The 22023-nt window shown below is 41.1% G+C and overlaps 1 protein-coding gene across 1 annotated transcript in view; it reads left to right on the forward strand.

Annotated features, from left to right (window-relative positions):
• RNF150 (ring finger protein 150) overlaps positions 1–22023 on the forward strand; it is a 186768-nt gene that overhangs the window by 144463 nt on the left and 20282 nt on the right. Inside the window, exons 5-6 of the mRNA XM_006121644.4 lie at positions 102–198; positions 9044–9254. Of these exons, the coding sequence (XP_006121706.2) occupies positions 102–198; positions 9044–9254 (308 nt within the window). The remainder of the gene's footprint in view (positions 1–101; positions 199–9043; positions 9255–22023) is intronic.

Genomic DNA, 22023 nt, shown 5'->3' on the forward strand with positions numbered 1-22023 from the left:
TGATTTTATTGCATTCAAGAAGCCAATTGCTGGGAACGACTAAAAAGCTCTAAGCTACATTGGGATGGATTTGAATTAAAATATCTTGCTTTTTATTGCAGGCATCTTTTTCATAAATCTTGTGTAGACCCGTGGCTGCTAGACCATCGCACCTGTCCAATGTGTAAAATGAACATTCTAAAAGCTCTAGGGATTCCGGTAAGCATGTTGTGCAACAGGCTAGTTAAAACAGAGTGAGAACATCCTGTATATATATGCCCATTGGTTTGTTATTTCATCACCATGGTATATTGATTTATTAATGGGAACAAAAGCATACATCTGTCTGTTTTTCTCCCCTCATACCATTTGGCTAAGAGAACTACGTACGTGTGTGTGTGTATGTGGTACTTGGTTGGTTTGCTGAGGGGGAAGGGTTTTTTAAAGCACTTGCAGCAGGGTTGTATATTCACACCCTACCTTTTTCTGTTTGCTCTTTTACGTCAGAGCTGGAGCTACGTTCCTCTTTACTGCCTCAGAGCAAAGGGTGCACAAATAAAAACTCTCCTGGTATATCATTCTAAGGTAGTTTTCCTCTGATTCTGATTTCAGAAGTCACTGCCTTTTCTGTCTCATTCCATTCCTTTTCTTAAAAGCATCCTTGCATGTCAGCAGGCCTGGTGCTCGTAATCCTAGTTATGAAGCATAACACTTTCCCCAGATGATTAAATATATGAGAACCATGTGATTACAGTATAAGAAAGATGTTACTGTAGATTGTTAGTCACTTGGTAAATTCAGATCTATTTAGAAACCTGCCAAAACTTGCCAGTTAACTTTCTGGATTGTTTTATCAAATACACTTGGTACATGTTACGCCAGCAGGATGTAGTTTCCCTAAATCACAGTTCAGTGTCTTCTCCATCAAGAAATTAATCAATTTTCATGCTATGTGAAAAAGCATCTCCTAACTGTTGAGTTTAATCCTGATACAAAGGTGGTTGATATGCCAACAGCTGCTGTAAATACTCTGTCCCCAAACAGAGATAGCAGCATGCTAGCATTACAAAGCTGAGTGCTACATAAGAGAAATGAGACAAAGTAAAAGCCAACGGATGAGTAAATGAGAACAGCTAATGCAGTTATCCCCAAGAGCAGCAGTGAAATGACGTGGGGACGCATAATCCAAACAAATTATTTAAATGAAAAAAAGAGATTGATACAAATGCTGAATTTATTATTCTAAGAAATAGTGCAATAATAAAATACTCAATGCAAATGTGTCCATTAAATTTGTACAATTATAAATCAAAAAAGATGCACCTGAAATAATATTATAATGATACTTTATAATTAGGCTTCTTAATTGTTTGTGTGAGATATATGGAAAAAGCTACAGTGAAAGATTGCTAAAATTGCAAAGTTAAGCACACTAAAGTTAGGAAATGTCATTATTAGGCCTGCATATTCAACCGTCATTCAGCCCCCGAGTATGGATTACAATACAGTTTTTAATTCCATCATCACGTGCTGTTTTTTCCACCGACCTCTGTGGGTGATCAGCAGGGTTAGAGGCTTTAGATCCACCTCTGCCGCAGATCTCTATGTAACTTACAGCAGTAGTAGCTGTCATGCTGCATGTAGACCAGCCTTTAGAGGGGGATAAGACACAGATTTTGCCAGTGGGTTTTGAAGCTATTTTGAACAGCAAAGAAACCATTCAGAACTCCTGTGTGCAGTTTATGGAGGGGACTTGTGCTCTTTTGCTCCTATACTCCCTCTGCATCCACTCCCCTACTCCACAACATCCAGCCCACTTATCCTCTTTCCCCTTGAGTTCTTATTCCCGACACCTAAAATCCTCCTTCGTTGGAGCACCAGGTGAGTGAACAGAGCAGAGCAAGCCTTCAAGCCTGCTGCCCAGATGGAACACCTGGCAGAGTGAGGTAAGCGCCTGAGCCCCAACCCAGCTCCTTGGTTGGAGCACTGGGCAGACAGAGAGGAGAGAGCCCTCCTGAGCCTGTTCCCAGGTACAGTGCCAGGTGCATCAGGGTAGGCCCCCATACCACACTCCTGCTCCTGCTGTAACGCAGAGCAGGCTGATGGAGAAGTGGAAGCTATGGGGGCTGCTGGGGTGGACCTGGATGCAAAATAGATGGGTCACAGCCCACCTGTGGCTACGCCCCCATCACTCCCCAGCTTCTCCTCACCTCCTACTGCTCTTCACCCTTCTGCATTCAAGTCAGACTGATTCCTCCTCCTCTTCGCTACCTGGGCCCCAACAAGGGGAGCATAAAAAGAACACAGGAGAGACCATCTCTCTCCTCTCAGTTATGGCTTCCAGTGCTGCACCTTGACTGCCAGGAGGAACTATTGCAGAGAAAGTGCTGCTCAACTCCTGCCTCCACTGAGCTGAAGTATTTTTGGTACTGATGGAATCTTCAAAGAACGTAGCTGCAAAACAGTAACAGGTCTCCCCTGAGCATGTGTGAACAGATATTTTCAGAAGCTCAAACTTGGTCAGATTTCAGCGGAATTGCATGGAGACAGGAAAAAGCACATCTGTAGCACAAAGGTTACTCTTTTCCCAATTTGCAGTCCTGTTCCAAAGTATGAAGCCACTACAGCTTCTCAGTTAAACAGTTGTAAGAACTTGATTAACATGGGCAAAACTCGTTTTCCCTCCATACCTCAGTCTGCATTCTTGCTGAACCATGTTTACCACACACACACATCCCACCAAAAAAAAAAAACCATCCGAGACAAATACCCATCTTAGAAAACTTTGACCCAAATGGTTGCAGTTTGGCCAAGTTAAAAGGAACTGAAAAAAATGTTGGGAAACTGGCTTATAGACACTGTTACCAATTCAATTTATAATGTATAGTGTCTTCATGCCAGCTGTATGCTTTTCTTAGTGGTGTATATTGAAAAGTTGGCTTATGTGAGTATGAATGTGGCATAACATTTCCATTTTAACATGACTGTTATATTTTCTAATGTATAGTGTTTGGAAAAAAAATTAGATCTAAATTTCCCAGGCAGTACGTGCCAATTTGGTAATCTCACCAGAATTTATTTCATAATCAAGATTTTTTTTTTAATGGCTGCCTAAAGCTACGCATCAGAATAACTAGCCTGTTTTAAAAAAGTGATGGGTACCCACAAAGCTCCCATTAAGATGTATCTTTATGCTGAGGCAGCCTGGTCCCTTGGAGGTAGTTCAGCCATAAGGAACTCTGCCATCATTTACATAAGTAAATGTCTGGCCTCAGTCCTCCCACTGGCACATTAATAGTGAATTGAGGGCACAAAGCTTAGTTTCTCCTGATCTTGGTGCCTAAAGGGGAAACATTTTTTCTTTCATTTTCAAAGAAAATGTACCATTGTCGGGATGATCATATCTAATAAAATAATCTTCCTTCAGTTCTTACTCCTCTAGAAACAAGGTCTGAACATGCAAGCAACATTTTTTTCACTAGATTGCTCAGCTGCGACCTTTAATTGAGAAGCTGATGCAAAGGCCTCTGAAGTCAATGGAAAGACTCCCATGCTTTCAATGGAATTTGGATTAAGGATGTTAAGGAGTAGTCGACTAGTCAATTCCTCTCTTCCTTCCCCCTCCCCCTGCCTGCCTCTATCAGAGGGGAGGGGGAAGAGGAATTGACTAGTCGACTACTCCTTAACATCCTTAATCCAAACTCCATTGAAAGCATGGGAGTCTTTCCATTGACTTCAGAGGCCTTTGCATCTATCAGATAGAGGCAGCAAAGGGGCGGGGGGAGGAAGGAGGAGTACTTCAAAGCGGCAGCACTGCACAGTTGAGCCAGGGATCAGCTGTGTGGTGCTGCTGCCTTGAAACCCTAAGGCGGCTGTTTCAAAGGGGCAGCTGCCGCACAGCTGATCCACGGCTCAGCTGAGCAGGGCTGCCACTTTGAAATCCCAAAGCTGACCTCGGGTTCTGGGGAAATGCTGCGTGGAACCCAGGGTCAGCTGGGGAATCCTCAGCTGATCCTAGGTTCTGGGGAAATGCTGCACAGAGCCCAGGATCAGCTGGGGAGTCCCCAGCTGACCCTGGGCCTCACAGCATTTCAAAGGGGCAGCCACCACACAGCTGGGCCAGGGATCAGCTGCGCGGCACTGCCTCTTTACAACGCCACTTCAGGTTCTGGGGAAGTGCCGTGCAGAACCAAGGTTAGCGGGGGAGTCCCCCGCTGACCCTGGGCTCCATGGCTTTGAAAGCAGGCACAGCCGCATGGCACCAGGAGTCAGCAGGATTTCCCCCTGACCCCGGGCTGCACATAGTGTTGCACATTCCTTCTTTGAAATGTACAAGATGCCCAATTGAGTAGTCAATGGAGATTCCTCAATTTAACATCCTTAGTTTGGATCTGGCTCTAAAAACACATACATACAGAGAAATAGAGAAACCAATAAAACTAACTAAGCTTTCTAAAATATATTTGTCTCAGACAGTAAGGAGTATAAAAGATCATTTTTAAAAAGCAACATTTGATAACATTAGGATTAAAGTTCACTGTTTTTAGGTTTTTCCACAGGTTAAATGATATTTAAACTGCATTTAAAGGGGATTAATTAAACTGAGCCATGACATTTGTGCTGCTTTAGTTAATATTGTTCGAACTTTCCTTTATCTCCTATTTTAAGGATTTAAAAGTTGATCAGAAAAGCCTATTCTAGAAAATTTAACACAGTTTATTTAAATTGTATAACCCTCAAAACCAGATTTGATTTTTAAAATGAGATTTCAGTGGCTTCCAACAATGTTTGAAAATAAATCTAGTGGAAAAAATTTGAAGTCTGTGTCTAGCAGTTTTTGTCCCCAGATGCACTGTAAAAATGTATATAGCTTTAGGCACATTAATAATCCCAGTTCAGTGGGGTTCATGTATTTGCAGTAGAAAGCCTTTTCTTTATTCAGCTTTGCTTAAAATTTGTTATGCTTGCAGATATGATGCCTTCATGCCAAATACTATTCAGTCTCTTCCCCAACTCTAAAGCCCCCAATCTGTGGATTAGGTTTTAGATGGCAGCATTCTATAGTTTAGTCTGAACGTAAGATGTTTAGAGCCATTTTAAAAGAATGCTCAGTTTGTGACAAAAATTATAGAAATGTATGGTTAGAACCTCAAAAAACTATCTAGTCCAGCCTCCTACACTGAGACAGAACCAAGTATTCCTATACCATGCTTCCCTTCTATTGGTCTAACCTGTTTTTAAAAATCTCCATTGACAGGGATTCCACAACCTCCTTTAGAAGCCTTTTGCAATACTTAACTATCCTTATTGTTAGGTTGGCAATTAGGAAAAGCTTCCTAACTCTCTCTCACTGCAGATTAACATGATTCCTTCTTGTCCTATCTTCAGTGAACCTGGAGAGCAGTTTATCGCCATCTTCATTGTAATAGTCTTCAAATGTGTTAAAGAGTATCACGACTCCCCTAAGTTATCTTTTCTCAAAACTAAAATAGCACATTTTGTAACTTCTTCTCCTCTGGACTCTCTCAGGGTTGTCCACACTTTCCTTAAAATGCAGTACCCAAAACTAGGCACAGTGCTCCAGTCAAGGCCTTACTAGTATCAAGTGAGATAGTTGCCTCCTGTTTTATATGAAACCCTTGTTAATACATCCTAGAATATATTGTCTCTTATTGTTGGCTCATGATCAATTTGCAATCCACTATAACCTCCAGATCGTCTCTCAGTACTACAGCCTCCTCCATTATTCCCGTTTCGTATTTGTGCATTTGACTTTCCCTCTAAGGGCAGGTCCACGCTATGGGGGAAGGTCAGCTTAAATTACATTGATATGTCAACTCCAGCTACTTTTTTAAAGAGCTTCAGCTCTGTCCTCATAGTGGGAGGTTAACAGGAGAAATGCTTCCATCAACTTCCCTTACTCCTTGAGAGGAGTAGAGTTCTGGCCCCAACGGGGGGGCGCCCACAGCATTCAATTTAACAGGTCTTTACTAGACCTGCTAAATCTAATGCCGGAAGATCAACCACCACAGCGTTGATCTTCCCATAAGTGGAGACGTGGCCCTAATGTAGAAATTTTACGTTTGTCTGTATTTAATTTAATCTTTCATCAGACCAATTCTTTAATTTGTCAGTCATTTTGAATTATAATCCTGCCTTCCAAGGGGCTTGCAAACCCCTCCCACCTTAATATCCTTTACAGATTTTGTAATCCTGGTCTCCTCTCCATTAATGAAATCATTAATGAAAATCTTAAATACTACTGGACCCAAGACAGACCTCTGTGGTTATCTCCCCTCTCCACGCCCCCTTCCTCCCCCAAGATACATACATCTTCACAGTTTGACAGCAAAACAATAACTACTTTTTGAACATGGTCTTTTAGCCAGTTACGCACCACCGTCTAGTAACTTCATCTGTACCACATTTCCCTGGTTTGTTTATGAGAATGTGGTGTGGACTGAGTCCAAAGCTTTACTAAAATGATGTACCACATCTGCTGTTCTCCTCTTCCCCCCCCCCTCCCCTTCTTGACAAATCCATAGTGACTATTACCTATTACTATATAAGCTACTAATGGGGCAATACAAATTGATGGTTTGATAACATGTTGCAGTTGCTGTCTGGTCTATAATTCCCTGGGTCCTTTTTGTTCTTTTAAAGACCGGTTCTGTTTTTGCCCTTCTTCAGTCGTCTAGCATCTCACCCATCCTCCATGAATTCTTAGAGATGATTGTCACGGCTAGTTTTTTTAAGTGCCCTAAGCATTAATTTCATCAGGGCCTGTTGGCTTGAATACATCTAACTTGTCAAAATATTTATTAGCCTGTTCTTTCCCTTTTCTGTTTTGTGTTCTTTTCCCTTTGTTAATATGAATTCTGTAAAGCACTGGGTAAAATCTTTAATGAAAATTGAAGCAAAATAGACAATAAGCACTGCAACCTGCTCGATGGCATTCATTATCAGCTCTCCTTCCCACTTAACAGTGAACCTATACACTCACTCCATCTTTTTCTTTCTCCTTGGCTATGCCTACACTGGCATGATTTTCCGGAAATGCTTTTAACAGAAAAGTTTTCCGTTAAAAGCATTTTCGGAAAAGCGCATCTAGATTGGCAGGACGCTTTTCCGCAAAAGCACTTTTTGCGGAAAAGTGTCCGTGGCCAATCTAGACGAGCTTTTCTGCAAAAAAGCCCCGATCGCCATTTTCGCGATTGGGGCTTTTTTGCGGAAAACAAATCTCTGCTGTCTACACTGGCCCTTTAGCGCAAAAGTTTTTTGGAAAAAGACTTTTGCCCCAACGGGAGCAGCATAGTATTTCCGCAAAAGCACTGACAATCTTACATGAGATCATCAGTCTTTTGCGGAAATTCAAGCAGCCAGTGTAGACAGATGGCAAGTTTTTCCGCAAAAGCAGATGATTTTGCGGAAAAACTTGACAGTCTAGACACAGCCCTAATGTATTTATAAAAGTTCTTCTTACTGCTTTTTATGTCTGCTGCGAGGTGTAATACATTTTGTGCCTCAGTCATTTTGATTTTGTCCCTACATGCTTCTGCTGCTCTTTGCTGTTCATCCTTAACACTTTATCCATATTTCCACTTTTTGTAGGTTCCTTTTTTATTATTCAGGCTAATAAACAGCTCCTGATGTATCCATGTTGGCCTCTCACTACTATGCTTTCTTTTGCATTGAGATAGATTACTGTTGTGCCTTCAATAGTGTTTTTGTGAAAAATTGCCAGCTTTCCTGAACTTTTTTCCATTAGATTTTTTTTTTTTTTAATCATGGAACCCCACCTATCGGTTCCCTGAATTTGTTAGTCTGCACTTTAAGGTCTATTATCCTGGCATGAAACAACAAAAGACAGGAAAGTCACAGAAAAGAGTGAAATAGTCGAAGGGGCTGATCTAGTAAAGTACTTGAGCACAGGTTTAAAGACATAAGCTGTGTCTCTTCAATGGGACTACTTAGACGCATGACTTTAACAGTGTTTAAATGCTTTGCTAGATTGGGGCCTATGAATCATATTTTCAAAAGTATGTAGATGACTACTGGGTCTAAGCAGGTTAGGTATCTAAATATATTTGAGTGCCCCAGAGTGTCAGCTAACTTTTTTAGATCTAACAAGGTATTTGTGTAACTGTAGTTCTATTTGAGTGTGTTGATGCTTACAGGTGCTGTTGAACAGACTTTGCACATGAATTTTTCTTGGTTTTTATTATTTTGTGGCATACCCTTAGGGTGTTATTTCTGAAGTATCTGTACATGCTCACCTTCTGCCTGCTGTGGAGTATATAAACACAATTCCCACTGGAATGCTGGAAGCCAAAGAAATATATGAAGGCAGAGTTACCTCCTAAGTTTAAGGGGGCTAAAATTTCCAAAAGTATAAATTTAGGCAAGTGGTGGGCAACCTGTGGCCCATAGGCCACATGTGAACCCACTAGGGTTCCACCTGAGGCCTGTGCACTTCCTGTCTGCTCCCCGTTTCCTGCGCCTCTCTGTTCCTGAGGCACTGGAACCTCACACTTCCTGCTCCTTCCCCTCTGTTCTGACACTGTTGGACCACAATGAATCCAGTGATTCACGCTCCTTCCCCTCCCTCCCAGAGACTGAACATCTGTGAACAGGTGATTCATGGTGTTCACGCCCTGGGAAGGAGGGGGAGAAGTCGGGATGAAGCATGAATCAATGGATTCATGACTCTCCAAAAGTTCTGGGAGGAAGAAGTGTGGGACCCCAGCACACAAGAGGCACATGAGGGAAGGGGCAGAGAGGGAGTGCATGGTCTGCAAGTGGGCTAGGGCCCACAGGTTGCCCTCCACTGGTCATGCAGCCCACTGAGATGGGGGGCCACTCATGCAGCTCACTCACTAGTCTTGGTTGCCCATCACCAATTTAGGCTTTTAACAACTCATGTCTCAATGAATGTCAATAGGACTTAGGCCCCTAAATAATTTGAGAAATTTTGATTTTACCCAGCTTCTTTCTTATAACTAGAGTCCTTAATATTTTCTTTGTAGAATAAAAGCTTAAAGACTTTTCTTTTTTTCCCCATTAGCCAAATGCAGATTGCATAGATGATATACCTCCAGATTTTGAAGCTTCCATAGGAGGACCGCCAACTAATCAGATTACAGGAGCTAGTGATATAACGGTGAATGAAAGCTCTGTAGCTCTGGATCCTCCTGTCCGGACTGTGGGAGTACTACAAGTGATACAGGATGCAGATCCTCTTCCCCAGGTTGGGGAAGGTAACTTCACAACAAGCAGTAAGTTCCTCCTGGCAGAGTTTGCCCTGACAATAGTAGGCAGAAACCTGAATCACAAAGCAATGTATAGGTGTGTGAGGCTTGGCATATATTTTCACTAGTTTAAATTTTACTAAAATCTAGAGGATAAATCTTAAAATGGCAACTTTGAATTATCTGGAATATTATTGTATCACAGATACTCTGAACCCAGTGTGCAAATAAACTGCTTAAATCTGATAGAATAGCAAAGTAAAGTGTATGGAAGAATACTCTAGACGAAGTAGACATTGGCCCCTTTTATTAACACAGAGTAGACTAAAGATATAGATATCTTCACATGTTTAACTGATAGTGAGTCCTTTTACCAAGACTTTCCTTAATAATCTAAACCTACAAGCCTGCTCCTTTGTTAAATTATTTGTTTGATGTCTTTGTCTACCAAAATTGGTGCTTATCCCCTGGCCTACGTTTCTTGGGTGTACTATTTATTGTTATACATGCAGAGTTTCACTCTTACTTCCTATATAACAAAGGCCAGAGAACTTTTGCCAAATAATTGGCTAGGTGGTGCTTAGTGCTGCCACGAGTACCAGAAACTGGACTTGATGACTTCTTGAGGTTCCTTTCAGTTCTATGATGAATTGCTAGGGCAAATTTTTTAGAAAAGCATCCAATCTTGATGTCAAAATTGCTTGTGATGTAGAATTCATCACAATTCTTGGTAAATTATTCCAGTGGTTAATTACTATACTGTTCAAAATGTATGTCTTATTTCCAGTCTGATATTGTCTCACTTCAAATTCCAGCCTTTGAAATACATTATACTTTTCTCTGCTAGACTGAAGAGCCTATTTTGCACATTTATTTCCCATCTGGGTGCATGTAGACTATGATCAAGTCATTCCTTAACCTTTACTTTGTTTTGCTAAATAGATTGTGCTCCATCCGTCTGTCACTATTAGGCATGTTTACTAATCCCTTTAATCATTCTCATGGCTCTTTTCTGAATCCTCTCTAATTTTTCAATATTCTTCCTGAATTGTGCAGCAGCAGTCACACACATGCCAGGGACAGAAGTAAAACAGCCTCCCTATTCCTACTCAGGTTTCCACCAAGGATCACATTAGCTCTTTTGGCAATAGTAATGCACTAAATATTAATGTTCAGCTGTTTTTTTTTCCTACCACAACCCCCAAATCTTTTTCAGATTCACTGCTTCTCTGAAGAGATTTCCCCCCTCCCCCCAATCCAGTAAATATGTCCTTCATGCTTTGTGCTTAAATGTATACTTTTATAAAAATAAAAGCTAAAAGTTATAGTCACTTGCCTTACTGTAGGACGTGAACTTGTTTTGTCTGTGTTTTTACAAATGATGGCTCTGACTGCCACTAGGAATCTCTGCAGAGGTATTTGACTTTTGGCCCACCTTTATACACTGTTAATGACAGAAGAGTCCTCCTAGGCTGAGTCTGCCCTGGAGATTTGCATGGCTGCTTCTTGTGATTGAACCTGTGTGAGCTGATCTGTGCAATGTCGATGGAGTTCATCCAAAGCTTGTACTTGCTGCCACTGTTGCACCTTTTATGGATTGCTGTGCTTATCCCGTGGTGTTGCTGTTTTTTTCTTTGTTATTGTTTGGAGATTTGTTTCCTAACAGGATCCAAACGTAATGGCCCTCTCAGTGTGGGACAGGAAGGAGGACATTTTCATAATACTACATACATGGGATGAAATTACAGGCAGTCCCCGAGTTACGCGGATCCGACTTATGTCAGATCCGCAGTTACGAACGGGGCTTTTCTCGCACCGGAGGACTGGAGCGGCGGAACGCCCAGATGCGCTGCAGTCCCGCCGCCCCCATCCTCCAGGGCGAGAAAAGCTGCTCCACGTCTCCCTAGTCTGCTGGGGGGGGAGTCCCCCCAGCAGACCAGGGAGACGCGGAGCAAAGCCTTGGAGCACGCCCGCAACGGGACAGCAGACCAGGGAGACGGAGCAAAGCCGTGGAGGATGCGGGCGGTCCCACCACCCACGTCTCCCTGGTCTGCTGGGGGGAGGGGGGATGCAGCTAGTGTCCCCCCCCCCAGCAGACCAGGCTTTTCTTGCCTACGCCTGGGGTAGAGCAGCTGGGGCGCTGCCGGGTTGGTCCCACAGCGCCGCTCCTCGGCGCTACTGTACCAACCCGGCAGCACCCCAGCTGCTCTGCCCCAGGCGTCCTGATTCAGCCGCTGCTGGTCAGTTTCAGCAGTGGCTGAATCAGGACGCCTGGGGCAGAGCAGCTGGGGTGCTGCTGGGTTGCTCCAGTAGCGCCGAGGAGCGGCGCTACTGGAGCAACCCAGCAGCACCCCAGTTGCTCTGCCCCAGGCGTCCCCAAGTCAGCCGCTGCTGAAACTGACCAGGGGCTGACTACAGGAAGCCCGAGGCAGAGTTGCTCTGCCCCGGGCTTCCTGGAATCAGCCGCTGATCAGTTTCAGCAGCAGCTGACTTGGGGACGCCTGGGTTTCTTAAGTTGAATCCCTATGTAAGTCAGAACTGGCGTCCAGATTCAGCCGCTGTTGAAACTGATCAGTTTCAGCAGTGGCTGACGCCAGTTCCGACTTACATACAGATTCAACTTAAGAACAAACCTACAGTCCCTATCTTGTACGTAACCCGGGGACTGCCTGTAATTGAAAGAATGGCAAAACTCCTCTTAACTTGACTTGGGCCAGGATTTCATCCATGCAATTTTACCAGTGCTATTACTTTGTTTTTGTGCATGTGCACAGAAGGCATTTCCTCCTTCTGAATAGAAAATTTCTTCCTCATGGCCCTTAATAACTTGCCTGGCCATGAAGAGCTAGATGGAACTCACTGTAGAATCCACTTTTACCACTCCATGCCAAAATAAAATTAAAAAACCAACAACACTCGGTTTGTGTAGGATAGCGCAATTCATTAAGTGAAGGGCCAGGAAATATTCTCAACCACCTTCATTACAACACCAGCACTGTGGGACCACAAGCTTCAAGGCAGTGTTAATAATAGTATTTGTATGCTAAATCCCTGTGTCCTTTCTCAATCCCTTCTTGTATCAGCTGTGATATCAGCATTTTAAAATTACAGAGAATTTCTTTAGTTTTATATTCAGCTCAACTATGGATTTTGTTTTCTTTCAAGAATCAGTGATTCTGTTAATCTTAAGGTCTCAGAGGTATCACATCTCTTTTCCCATTGGCTCACATATAGTAAGGGCCATGCTGCATTGTTTCTTAATATTGAGCTAGTGTACTGTCATATCTAGAAATGTCATGACACCTTAGAGCTGGCTCCATTCCATGCAAATGTAGATGGTACAGCAGCAAGGGGGTAGATTGTGGCATTTAGCCACCACCTCTTATAACGGGTGACGCTGAGCTGAAATGCCCCGGGGGTGTTGCGAGAATCACAGGTCCGATGATGAATACCCAAGTGGGGGAAGGACAGAACCAGGTGGACAGTTTTATCAAATAAAAATTATTTATTTATGACAGAGGTGAATTTATAGTATTTAATCTAAGATTTTTAATAGACCGTGTTAATAATGAATTTACAGTATTTATTATATTTATTCTATGGCTTCTAGTAAAACGTGTCAGAGATATAAGGATGGGAATGGCAAGGGGAATAGTCTGTAATCTTAAACTATCCAGCTACAGTAATTAAATAACAGTGATAACTACAAACTCTATGTACTACCCAAAAACAACTACAACACTAAGCTTATACAACAGGAAAAAATCAAATCATACATACCAACTTACACAGCACACGGAACATTTCACAGCTATCGGTTCGATTGCGAAGGCCTTGGTTACGCCCGAGCGTCGGGGGAGGTGGCTGGTCGGTTGATCAGGCCGGCAGCGCTTGGAAGTATACGAGAAGGCACACGCACGGTGGTACATGTGTTGCGAAGACCTCCTAGAGCGAACTGTGCCATGGGTATTTATCCCCAAATCTGTACATCGCTTTCCTGCGCTTGCATATTCCCATATATGGCCCAATGGTCACCAAGTGGGAGGGTCGGTGTCCCAGGGGTTGGGCTGAAACTGTGCAGGTTTCATGCGACCATGTAAGCCCTGCAGTTCTCACGCCAAGGTGAGAGAGTCTGAGGCTATTTTCCCCTTTTCACACCTTTCCTTTTTCTAAAGGCAATGGTATGCAGGAAGGGTGCGGCCGGTTTCTCTCAAGGAGTACTGCAGCCCACTATAACGAGCGGCCTGGCCAAACTTTTTTTTTACTGGGGGGCAGTTTCTTTTCTCTAACAGGGGAGCTGCAGGAGACTTTGCCTGGATGAGCGCATGTGGGCTATGTCTACACTGCAGGCTTCTTGCACAAGAACTGTTTCACGCAAGAGTTCTTGCACAAAAGGTCTTGCGCAGGGGGGGCATCCACACTGCCATATGCTTTTGTGCAGGAGATGAGCTTTCATGCACAAGAAACCCCTGTTATCCATCCGCACTGCCTTCTTGCTCAAGAGGGCTTATTCCTCGTGGGGAGAGGAATAACTCTTGTGCAAGAAGCCCTCTGTTCTGACACTTAACTGTAAAATTGCTTGCGCAAGAATGCACGTGCAGTTAGACGCTCTGCAAGTTTTTACTCAAGACCAGTCGTTCTTGCGCAAGAAGCCTGCAATGTAGACGTAGCCAAGTAGTGTAGACATGGCAATGTCTTTGAATGGTGCACTGTGGTTCTTTTCTTTCTAAGGACTGCCAGCTTCTTGGATCAGTGCAGACAGAGTTCAAGACCATCTCTCCTCCCCTCTTTACCGCCTTTGGAGCAATTTGCTCTTCTGAGTTTGGAATCCTTGCATTTCCACAAGCACAAAATTGCCGTTATCCCTGGCTTTACATAGAGTGCCCAAGGTTAGAGATAAAGGCTTTCTTCCACCTCATGGACCCGTGCTTGAGCCAGGCCTAATCAGCTTTAAGTGTCTGGGTTAAAATGCAGTAGTTCTCTTATGAAAAGAGCAGCTAGAGTATATATATTTTTACAAGTACTTGTTATAAATCTGACATTTGGAGAAAAATAAAGCATTCATACACTTTTGTTTCATTCGTGATCATACGGACATTTCCCAGTTCACATGGTGTTTGCTATTATTGTTAACAATTAATTAGTGTGCATTTTCAGGCTTCATTCACTGTTCATATTTTATTTCTTGGTCAGGCCTATAAATACCTCTGCCCTTTCAAGCTGTACAAGCCCTAAAAGGCCACATGTACTGACTCTACCTGTTTGAGAATGCTAGGCATTCTGCATGGGGCCCTCTACATTAACCCCTTTCTCCCTTCTCCCCCCTACACACCAAAACTCTGCTTTCTGGAAGCTACCCAGGCAATTCCAGAAAGACAGAGGCTGCTGAGTTGGAGTAACCACTGTACTCAGCCTGAAGTCGGGTGGGTAGCTTTGGATGTCCACAGATTTTATGTGGACCTGAAACTGTGAAGCAGAGCTATGTGAATGTCTTTGCTGGTTCATTGGCAATTCCACAAAGGTAGAAGAAAAAAATGCTACAAAATTCAAACAAAACAGTTGCACTTCTCAACAAAACATTTTGTTCACATTCAATCATTTTAAAGGGTTTTGAAGTATTTTAACAGAATTAAAGGAAATTTCTCAATCAAAAGTTATTTCAAGCCAAAAATTGGAAACATTCCATTTCTAAAGTGTCAACATGAAACATTCAAACTGACCCTATGCCATGACATGTTTCTGTACTTGATGCAAAGCATCTGGAAATCTGTGGTGTGGAAGTGTTTCTCTTATATTTGCCACTTTTTGATTAGCATGGTGCTGCAAGATAATGAAGAAAAGTGCTGCAAGCAGATCAAATGTATAAAAAAGATGCAGAACAAGATACCAAAATGTAGGCCCTGATTCTCTAGGTATCCTACAGGACCCACCAAAAAATAGGGGTAGTATGTATGTATTAAACTTTTGTAAGCCCTGGCATCCCCTGGCCCCTTTTTCCCCGAGGCCCTGCCCCAGCTCAGAGTCTTTCCTTCTTCCTTCTGCACCCTCCACTCCGGAATCCCCACCAGCTGATGACAGGAAGTAAGCAAGGGGAGAGGGCAGTAGGGTTGGAGATGAACAAGTGGCAAGTGCAGCCTTGGGGAAGAGGCTAAGTGGAGGCAGGGCCTCAGGGTGGAAGACGGGAATGGAATCCCATTCTGCACTTGGGCCTGGTACTTAGTACCTCTGAACCACCCTATTGCTGACAGTTTCATCCAGAAAGCTACACTGAGTTTGAATGTCTTTAAACTGGGCGGCTAGTGAAGACAGATTGTGAGTGCCATGATTTCAGTGTAGTTTGTGATAATGTAATTGTCCTTCCTTACTATTTTGATAAATTGTTAAGATATCAATGATAGATGCATATTCAGTAGCTACAATATGAAAGAAGAGTATAAATATGCTGAAAATAGCCTCTTCCCAAAACTAGCAGTCCTCCCGACTCCTGAACACATACATCCCTTTCTAAAGCACACACTAGCCAATATAAAAGTTATTGCCCATGTATCAAAATGCCCTGAAGCCTACTAGAGAAGTGAGGAAAGTACATCAGATGATGATGAACATGTTTTTATAACAGATTTCTTAGATCACATTATCTCAAGAACAAAAATGCGAAGTATATTAAAAATTTAAAAATAATCAAAACTTCCCCTGCAATTGTGAAATGAGGCATCATTTTTTTGAATATTGCACTGTAACATGGCCCTGCCAAATTAATGGATCAGACATATAAGGCAGTACTTGAGATACATTTTGTCCTGCATGCCTGGTATATTTAACAAGACTGAGACATTTACTTAGGAGCTACATTGCCTCAAAATTGTGTCACTTGCGTTTAAAGAGACACTCAAGGTCCTAAATTCAGATCTGTAAGTCCTTTCCAAAATGTTAGTGGCGCCTTTAAAAATGTCTTTCTAATATGTGAAAAGCTACCAATCATTAGGGCTGCAAAACTCTTCCAATAAGAGGGTTTTTTTTTTTAATTTTATTTATTTTTAGAAAACTTGACCCTAAAACCAATCCTGCTCTGGAATTTTGGATGCCTGCTCTCCCAGTTGTTCAGCTGATAGCCTTTTCCATTCCTGGAATACATTTTATAGGGAAAAGTTGCCAGGGCAAGCAGGGATGGAGAGATCATCTTTTGGACTGGTCATCCTGGGCTACTTTTAATTACTGTACTTTCCACCCTGTAGCTGGAAGCATTTGGGTTTGTTTGAAGGAATTCATTCTTTCTTCCTCTGTCATGCTAACTAGATGTGGCAAATAAACACTTCAGTTTGTGTCTCATTAGTAAGGATCAGACTAATGCTTGCATGTAACGCTGCCTCCCGGAATTCTTTGTATATAAAGGACGTTTATTCTGTTTCAGAAGGTTCATATGATTTCTAAATGAAATAATTGGACCATATTTTAACTTTTTAATTTTTTGCAGGTTCTCAAAGGCATTCTTTTGGCATGGGGATACTTTCAGTTTAAAAACAGAACTTTTTTTAGGTCATTGGAGCTGAACTAAAATATTTTGGTTTTTTTTTATTTTATATCTGAAAAATGGCTACATTATTTTTATAACAGTGTTAATGATGAAGACATTAACACACATTTTAAAATAGTGGTGTGAAGGTGCATGCATTTATTTAGAGGTTTCACAAGTAACATTCCTGGTTGTCAGCTCATTGACAGATAAAATAACAAAGCTATCTTAACTTCCCTTCATTGGGTAGGATGACAAGCCACTTTCATTCTTTCATCCCAAAGAGCATGTGTGAAGATTCAGAACTTAACCTATAAAATAAATTGGTAACAGAGCTATTTCTTTAAAAATCAGGAAAAAAAAGTTTCCATAACTAAATATGTATTGAAATGAATAGATGCAGAAGCTTATGTATTGAAATGAATAGATGCAGAAGCTTTCCAATTCCAATAGCCAGTGTTCAAAAAATGGCTTTTTATCTTGGTGTAGCTTGGATGGTAACACTTCAATAGACTTAATATGACTGCTTCTGCGAGAAGCTTTGCATGCAGCATAGAAGCAAGATAGCAATGTTAATGGCACATCTTGGGTGACCAGATGGGCTAGTTTTCTGGGAATATTCTCACGTTTTTAAAGGATTCGTTCATCTTTCCAGAGGTTTTGTTTGTTTGTGTTATACTGCTTATAAATACCCCGCCTTTCTGCCCCCCTGTGAAATCCTCTGTCAATAGAATAGAAATAACATAGGCTTCCCCATTCTGCTTGGCTAATGAGTCTTAAACCTGATCTTAAGCTGGCCTCCTCATAGAGTCAAATATCAATGAAATCTCCATGCTTATTATGGCTGTGATTACATTCATGCTCAAGGCTTATGTACTACTTCAGTCCCACTAACACCTATTTTGAGGGCTAATAAGCAGCCCTTGGGCCAGATGTGGTTCATTTACCTGCACATCTGCAGGTACAGCCACTTGCAGCAGCACCAGTTGACTGTGGATTGCTGTTCCTGGCCAATGGAGCTGCGGGAAGCAGTTTCCTGGTCCACATTGCTTCCTGCATCTCCCATTGGCCAGGAACAACAGCAAACAGGTGCTGCAAGTGGCCATACTTGAAGATGTGCAGGTAAACAAAAAATGTGTCCGGCAGCCCACCAGGAGCTAACCCTGGCGAACAGCATCTGGCCCATGGGACACTTATTACCCCCTCCTGGCTTAAATCATTCATAGACTTTTAGCTGGCCTATAAGAGCAACTGCAACCTCTTGCACACAAGCAAAGTTCTGCACCTGTACAGAGCCACATTGACTTCACGAGAGAGTCTACACAGGCAAGGCAGCCCATCAATGTCTTGACATTTTTTTAAAATAGTGAAATCAAACTTATTGAACTATTTCAGCATTTTATGAAGGAATATGTTCCATTTTAAAAAAGATTTAGTTTAAATGATTTAAAAGGTTTTATTTGGAAAAGACATGGGAAAAACAGCTTGATTTTAAAGGAGGTGCTATACTAGGCTGTTATTTAATAGTCATGCATGATATATCTGAGCGCACGCACTCGCAGTTAAAGAATTCTGATCCAGTTAGACATTACTCGACTCATGTCTGACTCCTATTTCCCATTTCATCTGGACATAATTACTTTTAGAATTGCATGGTTTTCTTATATAATGTTAAATTGGTGTTTTGCTTAAATCCAGAAATATTTTCATATGCTTTTATCTAGACAGTAAAAACTCCCACAGAAGACCCAGAGAATATTTAATGTGCTTTTTTATGTCCAAAACTAAAAAGATTCTGATATTGCCTGTTTCTGGTCTAATGAAAGGAAGCCTACTCCTAAAAAACAGCTGTTGCCATGTGGATTAAATCTTTTAGTCCTGTGGCCTACAAAGCCTAAAATTTATAGTTCCTCAGAATTGTTAAATGTCCTTTGACCTGGAACTTTGTGATATAATGTTCTCTTGGGTCTTGCTTACATATATATACTTGCTTACATATACTGTACTTACAAAATTCTCTACTGAATGTAACCTACTTAAAAGAAAGGGTAATACCAGCTGTGTTGATAAACTTTCCCCTTCCTGCTGCTCCTTAGTCCCATCAAATTCATGGATAGAACACAGCTGCCAATATAAAATCTAACCTATTAGTATGTGTGTTGGCTGCAGCTTAATATATTGCACTTCCCTGCCACCATCCGTTAAACAAAACAAAACAAAAAATAGAAACTCTGAAGTGAGTTTGAGTAACTGAAAGAATCCAACAAATAAAAATCTTATGTTGAAATTCACATCTAGTACAAAGCACTAAGTTCTGCTTGTGACCTCAAAACTGGATTTAGGCCTTAAATCATTTTTTTTCTAAACTCATTATAAACAGTGGATGATTTTAGTTGCTGGTAGCTATATTTTTATCCTCAAGAAAGGGAAAATATTTCACAGGTTAAAAAATGTATTCCACTTTTGAGCTACTTTTGAAATGTAGTTGAGTTTTCCTTTGTTGAAAAAACTATTTGGAATCTGGAGAAAACAAAAAATTAGAAACTGACAGACCAGCTTTACATAACTTACTTGAGGGATATGTTTATCGTACTTTCAATGCTGCCTGGTGGTATATCAGTTTCAGTGTTTACTAATAAGAGATGAACAATACAGGCAATGTGCTAGCTGTAGATGAATAGGTCTGGAGTTCTTTCACGTTCCTATCTGTAATCATGATTCAGGACTGAATTTCCACGTGTGAGTGGTTGGGCTGTGAACATGCAGAGAAGAAATTATAAGCTTTAAAAACAGAACATAAGAAACCCAGCATAGATAATTTTCAAACTGAAGTTTCCTTTATGTATAATAACCATTCTGTAGAATTTTGGAATTGTTCTAAACCCTTTAAAAGAAAATAACATTAGTTCTATAGAAAAAATTTGAAAGATTACTCTCTATGAAATACTATAGATTTTCACAGTGATCTCTGTACTATGTTAATTTTCTGAACATTAAAATCTACAGGACTTTTTCATAAGAGTTGAAAGACCTGAGAGTTAAAACCATTTTTGTTCATTGCTAATGCACATATGGATGGCTGAAACAATTTTCCCTCTTATGGCAAACTGAATGTTCATTATTGTTCATTTAAGTTTTTTTCGTATACTATTAAGATTTCCCTTTGCATGATTTTGTTTGTGAACTTGTGATGCTTGACCTTTAATTTAAATGCTGTATTTTGGTCAAATGACTCCAGTTTCTTTTTGTCTTGCCTGTCTATTTTATAGTAAGTGAATGTACATTTAATGAATGATATTTTTAAAAGCGAGAATAGAAATGATCAAATGGAATGAATCATGTATGTGTGGTCTACATCCAGGGCCTACTCTTGTCAGTCAACCCTCAGCCCATAGAGGGCTGTATGAAGGTTATCACAGAAGGGGCGGGAAGAAAAGGAGGCTACAGACAGCTATTATGACAGCTTTCAGGCTGCAGTAAATTTCTCTTCTCACTGAACCATGTGGAACAAACAGCCAGTAAATCTGTGTATTGATGGATCTCTTGATCACATATCCAGCCCGACTAGCCTTCCCAAGCATTGCTACACAGGGTGCTTCCATGGCTCTTGGCTCTACACCTTGCAGGTGTTTCATATCTCCCTCTCCCCTCCCCATATTACTTCCATTTTTCTATACACACACTATGCAGCAGCAGGACGTGGTTAGTCCCATTGCACATGAAGCCTTTTACACTGTACACTGAAAGAGCCAGGATTTGCACCTAAATTAAAATAAATTAGAATTACGTTATCTTCTTGTTAGTGATATGGGCGATGGCACGTGGGAATGAGATGACACTCAAGTCATGTTTCAGATCAGATATACAGTTTCCTCATCAGTTATTTTTTTTCTTTCCATTCTGTTAGCTTGAATCAAGAGCCACTTAGCATCACCACTATCACAGATTTTCTGTTCATATGTATTACCAAACTAAATCCCAAGATCCACACTGGCTTCCATTATGTTTGTGCATGAGACTGACTTCGTACTTGCTCTTGAAAAGCCAGTACATTATTTTCCTGGGTAATACTTTGCTAGTGACCTTAGCTGTTCAGAGTTTATGCAATAAAACATACCCACTGAGTTAGATTTGAAAATCACTGGCACATTCCTAAGAGAAGCATACATGACAAGATTTAACAACAGCTTCTACTGTTATCCTAGTTTAAGAATGTATAAGAATTGTCCTCAAAACAAGCTATTAATTTTCTGGGTGCTGGGGATATCAGTTAACATATCAGTTAAACAAAAAGGGATCTATTTTTGCTTGTCACAGCAGTCTTAAAAGTTTGCATGATGAAAATTACTTCTCCCCATACATGAACTATAACGTATTAACATTTTTATTTATAAATTAAAATGGGCATTCTATAGACTATTGCTGGTGGTGACCCTCTTTCTGGAAAAAAAAACAAACCAATTTGTGATCCACATCTGGAAAGTACAGTAATGCAAGAGACATTTTCACAGATGCAACACATGATTTTCACTCCTTTACTGTTGCTCTCATATCCTCCTCTCTACAACCCCTTTTGTATCCTTACTTTTGTCTCATCTTTTCATTCTCTTTGGGTATGTCTACACAGCAATATTATTAATCTGCGTCTATACTTCAGGCAGTTATTTCTTACTCTTGACTCCTGTAACCCTCATTGTACGAGGAGTAAGGGAAGTCGGAGGAAGAGTGCTTTATTTCAAAATAGGGAGTGTCTACACAGCACTTACATAAGCTATTTTGAAATAAGCTACGCAATTGACATAACTCAATTTGCGTAACTTATTTCGAGTTAAGCCCCACTGAGGAGCTTCTATATTCGTTCTGTGCTTGGTGTCTACCTACCTGTGAGCCCAGTGCCACTTCTCTTGTTCTCCCAATGCCTCCTTTAAAAGTACTGTTTCCATGAAGACTTTAAAAAATAAGTTAAGATTCCATTGCCATCTCAGACTCAGTCCTATACACAGTATATGGTGTGTCTGAACAAAACTATAAACTTGTTTGATCAGGAATCTTCTCTCCTTGTGTTCAGAGAAGGATACATAAAATAACCCCTGTAGCAATTATCATTCATCTTTATAACCTTGGGACGCGCACAAACTCATTGGTACCTTACACTTTTGGATAAAAAGATATTTTCTATAATACTCTAGCAGTAGACTATAGTAGATTGTTTAACATATATAATAGTACATATGGGAATGTGTCTAAATCACTACCTTTATTTCACCCTTGATATTACTAATA

The sequence above is a fragment of the Pelodiscus sinensis genome, chromosome 5 (genome assembly GCF_049634645.1).
Source record: "Pelodiscus sinensis isolate JC-2024 chromosome 5, ASM4963464v1, whole genome shotgun sequence".
In the NCBI taxonomy this organism is placed as follows: Eukaryota; Metazoa; Chordata; order Testudines; family Trionychidae; genus Pelodiscus; species Pelodiscus sinensis.